General features: G+C 42.4%; 1 protein-coding gene across 1 annotated transcript; it reads left to right on the top strand.

Moving 5' to 3' along the window:
- Nucleotides 1–552: 552 nt before the first annotated feature.
- Nucleotides 553–2,691, top strand: LOC134202322 (sodium/hydrogen exchanger 7-like; the record flags this gene model as incomplete). Its single annotated transcript, XM_062677350.1, has 6 exons — nt 553–869; nt 941–1,227; nt 1,549–1,796; nt 1,856–2,058; nt 2,117–2,228; nt 2,291–2,691. Coding segments are annotated over 6 exons (1,517 nt in total), but the record flags the coding sequence as incomplete, so codon positions are not given.
- Nucleotides 2,692–5,849: the final 3,158 nt, after the last annotated feature.

Raw genomic sequence — 5,849 nt, 5'->3', positions numbered from 1 at the left:
TCGTCAAGCCCTTGGACATAGTCCCTGCTGCCCTGTTGAATGCAACTTATTACAATCAATTACGATCAAGATAAAAGCCTAAAAGATGTTTGAGTTTTATTTTGCGCACACATACACACAGACACACATCATCTCAATTCGTCGAGCTGAGAAGATTGCTGTATAACACTATGGGTCTACGGGCCTTCTATCACAAAATCGTCTTCGAAGTGAATATATAGCCTTTTCGTTACACCTTGGTGTACGAGAAAGGCAAAAACGTATTCGAAGAAGTACCGCTGGCACACGAAAAGGTCATTATAAACCATACTCAATCATGTATTCACTAATATAATTAAACCCAATTAGGAGCAATGGAGCACATTTGCTAAAATTTGGTTGGGAAGCCCTTTTCTCAAACATGAAAGGATGAAAGTTTATTACTTTGATGTTCCCAAGCCAATTTTCAGTGGACCAAATTTTTATTCCTTGGCGTAGAAGTGCGTGGAATGTGTCTATATGTGTCTATATGCATTTTAATGAACATCAACATTTTCTCCATATTTCCCACAGGTCTCATAGTCGGTGCAATTATACGCTATGCCGGCACCAAGACTCCGATCATTCACTTGTCGGTTGATCCGGAACCGGATTCCAAATTCAACCAAAGCCTTCCACCGGACAGCTTGTGGTTGGTGTTTCCGGGCAAGTTGCCCCACGAGATCGACACCCCCAACCGAGCCAATAAAACCTACTCATACAGCTTCCGCGGCGAGGTTGCTAAGCTGGAGGAGAACGAAATAGATCTGAAAGCAACCTTTGACCCGGAGATATTCTTTAACATTATTCTCCCACCAATCATCTTTCACGCCGGTTACAGCTTGAAAAGGGTGAGTATTCAGTAATATGTGATTCTTACATGTTTATATATTTGTAAATCAACATCATTCTTTTCCGATAGAAATATTTTTTTCGTAATCTAGGCGCCATTCTAACGTTTGCCATAATTGGGACAACCCTGTCGGCGTTCCTAATCGGGGCCATGATGTACGGATTTGTACAAATGATGCCAAAGCTAAGCGAAAGCTTTACATTTCTTGATACGCTCTACTTCGGGGCATTAATTTCACCGACTGATCCGCTGACGATATTAGCGATATTTAGTGACTTACACGTCGATGTTAATCTGTACGCTTTGGTGTTTGGCGAGAGTGTTCTAAACGATGCGGTTTCGCTTGTACTAAGCGGGTAAGTGTCGGCGGGTGTCAGATTACTTCATTGAGAAACTATTAATTTGTACCTATAAGATTTGTTATAGAGCAACTAAACATATTAGGTGATGGTTGTATTTTATTAGTATAATACAATATTACAGTATACAGTATTACAGTATTAGTATAATAAATTTCTATTAAAATATCGTAATTTACAATAAGTTACGATTGTAGCTTGAAACTACAATAACAGTTATTTGATTATCATAGCTGTTCCCAATAGATCTTGTACATTCGATTCAATTAACATGACCAATTTACAAAGCATTCAATTAACTGCATTCATCATTTACAGCGCCATACAAAACTACGGAGAACACTACTCCAGCACCGGAGGCTTTGAGGGTCAGGCCTTTTTGCAATCACTGGGAAACTTTTTCAGTGTATTTTTCCTATCGTTGTTAATCGGAGCTTCCATGGGTTGCATCACGGCATTGATGACCAAGTTCACTCACATTCGGGATTTTCCTCTACTGGAGTCGGCTCTTTTCGTACTGATGTCGTACAGTACGTTTTTGATTGCGGAAGCTGCCGAGTTAACTGGTAAGTTACTGTTTGGAGTTATTCAAATCAGCAGATAATACTGAATTATTGGTTTACAGGGGTCGTTGCTGTTCTGTTTTGCGGCATTTGTCAAGCACATTACACATATAACAACTTATCGGATGACTCGCGAACTCGAACGAAACAAATATTCGAACTGCTGAATTTCCTCGCGGAGAATTTTATCTTCTCGTATATAGGGGTTTCTATGTTCACTTTCCCAAAGCACCGATTCGATCCTCTATTTATATTCACCGGCTTTGTATGAAATTCGAATAACTGTTTATGAAAAATGGATACTACAAAAAGATTTATTACAGATTTGTGCAGCTATCGGACGGGCTATCAACATTTATCCTTTGTCAGCATTGTTGAATATTGCTAGAAAACCGAAGATTTCGTGGAACTTCCAACATATGCTTTTCTTTGCGGGTCAGATAACGACAAGTCGTTCTTTGTTTCGGTATATAATTATCAATATCGTTAAATTCCAGGTCTTAGAGGAGCAATGTCCTTCGCATTGGCCATCAGAAACACGGTATCTGATGCACGACAGGCAATGCTTACCACAACATCACTGATCGTGATTGCCACCGTGATCATCCAGGGCGGAGCATCCAATTTTCTTCTGAACTGGCTTAAGATTCCGTTAGTATCCAATGACGTATCATTTCTAGTGTATTTTTTTAAATTGACAATATTTCGTAAGCAGAAGCAGAAAATTTCCTGTTTTACTGCTTGCTTCAGATGTGATATCCATGAAAACAAATACGGCTTATCTTCTCTTAGGATAGATATTCATAATACGGTTGAACATAAACAGGTCATATTGTGGTGGGATTAGTTGGGATAGTACTAACTCGTAATATGACAGGCTAAAACATTCTACTAAAAATCTCATAATAATTTTCTAATCAAAACGGTTTCATTGTTTCATGTAAGAAATCTAGGCCTAATAACCCAGAAACAAATCGCGGCAACAGAAAATCACCACTTTTTGAAATGTGATTTTTTTCAATATTACAGTCGCTTCCTGTTTTTGGTAACACATGATTGTTGTTTCCTTACATTTCAGAAAATTAATTCTGTTAGGTATAGACCATATGGAACTCGCTCCGGATCTCCAGTAGCCTTGCGAGCAAAGGCGTAGGATTCCCGAGCAAAGCTTGAGAACAAATCGATAACTTGTTTTGATATTGTGAAATCGCTGATTATGATTATTTAATTTGATATCTTTTTGGTCGTTTAACCGGTTAAAATAACAAAACGTATAGCAGAAAAATCTTACTGTGACATCAAAACGAAAACTATTCCTGCTATCGATGAGAGCATATCGAAAACTAATTTTGATATTGGTTCCGATAACAAAATATGTACTGAGTTTGATGTCAGATCATACTTACTTGATGGGATACAGCTCTTCGATGAACCTACGCCGAATGGAGTATCCTTCTCCACTGGACTCGATCCTGGGCCAATCGCTTCCAGTCGCCCTGAACATTGAGCGCCCTCAGGTCCTCAATAAAAGCCAAAAAAGCCATCGTGTACGGGGCCTTCCACGAAGCCTGCGGCCTCTTCCGGGTTCTATAATAAATATTATCTTCGCTTGACGTTCTTCCGGCATACGAACAACGTGACCAGCCCATCGTAGTCTGCCGTGTTGTATAAGCTTAATAATATTCAGCCCTTTATACACCTGGTACAATTCGTGATTCATGCGACGCCGCCAGATACCGTTCTCCTGTTTACCGCCGAGTATTGTTGTCTCAAACACTCCGAGAGCTCTCCGATCAGCCTCCTTTAAAGTCCATGTCTCATGGCCGTATAAAGCCACCGGATGAATCAGAGTAGTATACAGCGCGAGTTTTGTTTTCGTTTGCAGACTACGGGACTTAAGCTGGTTACGAAGTCCGTAATAAGCTCGATTTTCAGCTGCAATACGCCTTTTCACCTCGCGGGTAACATCATTATCGCACGTCACTAATGTTCCAAGATACACAAATTCTTCTACCGCTTCAAATTTTTCACCATCCAGCACCATTTCGCTTCCACCACCACTAATGAACCCACGTTGATTGCCAGCGACCATGTACTTCGTTTTGCTGGTATTGATCGTGAATCCGATCCTCGCTATCTCCCTCTTAAAAGGCACAAAAGCCTCTTCCACGGCACGGCGATCAATTCCGATAATATCGATATCGTCCGCAAATCCCAGGAGCATATGCGATTTTGTGATAATGGTACCGCTTCTTTGCACACCAGCTCTCTTAATCGCTCCCTCGAGCGCTATATTGAACAGTAGATTCGAGAGTGCATCACCCTGCTTTAAGGTAACAAATGACGTCGATATTTCATCCGCAACCCTTACACTTGTTATAACGTTATACGAATCAGCCGTATCAGTTTCGCCGGAAAACCATGTTCAAGCATAATTTGCCATAATTCATTCAGTTTCACTGAATCGTACGCCGCCTTGAAATCAATAAACAGATGATGTGTCTGCAAGTTGTACTCCCGGAATTTATCAAGGATTTGTCTCAGGGTAAACATTTGATCCATCGTAGATCGGCCCTCACGAAAACCTGCTTGGTATTCGCCGACGAAGGACTCTTCAAGCGGTCTCAATCTGTTGAACAGAATACGGGACATAATGTTGTACGCCGAATTAAGGAGGGTTATTCCTCAGTAATTGGCGCACTCCAGTCTGTGCCCTTTCTTAAAGAGAGGGCAAATGAGGCCGTCCAACCAGCTAGCAGGCATTTCCTCGTCTTCCCATATTTTCGACATAATATAGTGCAGAACTTCATAAAACTGCTCACTGTCATGTTTGAGAAGTTCAGCCGGGAGCTGGTCCTTCCCCGCAGCCTTATTGTTTTTCAGCTCTTTAACAGCTTTTTTAACATCATCTAGTGTAGGTGACTCCACAGCTTGTCCATCGTCGCTAATATTCATTCTGTTCACCGATGCACCGTCACTTCCTCCATTCAACAAAGTCTCGAAGTGTTGTTTCCACCTGGCAGCCACTTCGGTTTTATCTGTCAGCAAATTCCCTTGTTGGTCGTTGCACATGACGGGAGATGGCGCTGTCTTTCTACGCACGCCATTGACTGACTCATAAAACCTCCGCATATCGTTCTGCTCCATTTTTTCCTGCGCCTCACTAATAACTTGTTCTTCGTACTCTTTTTTCTTCCTTCGGTGGGTTCGTTTTTCGGCTGCTCTTGCTTCCTTGTACCGATCTCTATTCGATCGGGTACCCGACACCAACATCCGGCTTCTGGCAACGTTCTTCTCGTCTGTCACTCTCTGACACTCCACATCGAACCAACCCGTCCAGGGTCGCCTCTGTGCAGTGCCTACCACTTCTCGTGCTGTTGTGCTCACCGCTCCATGGATCGACTCCCATAGATCGTTGATGTTGTCGCACTTGTCGTTGATTGCACTTATCCGTTCGTCGAGCTTCTGGCGGTACTCAGCCGATGCTCCTTCCGCCGACAATCGCTGGATATTGTAACGCATCGTTCGCTGTGATCTTTCGTTCGATAAGTTGACAACCGTGATCGAATTTTACTGACAACGAGGTAGTGATCAGAGTCAATGTTCGGACCTCTAAATGTCCGCACATCGATAACATCCGAGAAATGGCGCTCATCCACCAGAACATGGTCTATCTGGTTGCAATTTTTACCATTTGGGTGTCTCCAGGTGTGCTTTCGGATGTTCTTTCGTGCAAAGTAGGTGCTACTGATGGCCATCCCTCTGGCAGCAGCAAAATTTACTAGCCATAGGCCGTTGGCATTGGTAGCGGAGTGAAGGCTCTCCCTACCGATTATGGGACGGAAAAAGTCCTCTCTACCGACCTGAGCGTTAGCGTCTCCGATAACAATTTTCACGTCATGCTTTGGGCACTCTCCATAGGATTTATCAAGACATTCATAAAACGTGTCCTTCACGTCGTCGGATTTATCGTTTGTCGGTGCGTAAACGTTCATTAGGCTGTAATTGAAGAATTTGCCCCGTATCCTCAACACACAGATTCGTTCGCTAATGGGT

This window comes from Armigeres subalbatus, unplaced genomic scaffold (assembly GCF_024139115.2).
Source record: "Armigeres subalbatus isolate Guangzhou_Male unplaced genomic scaffold, GZ_Asu_2 Contig115, whole genome shotgun sequence".
Classification (NCBI taxonomy): Eukaryota; Metazoa; Arthropoda; class Insecta; order Diptera; family Culicidae; genus Armigeres; species Armigeres subalbatus.
The sequence above is the reverse complement of the archived record's forward strand: the minus strand, read 5'-3'. Positions and strand labels throughout refer to the sequence as shown.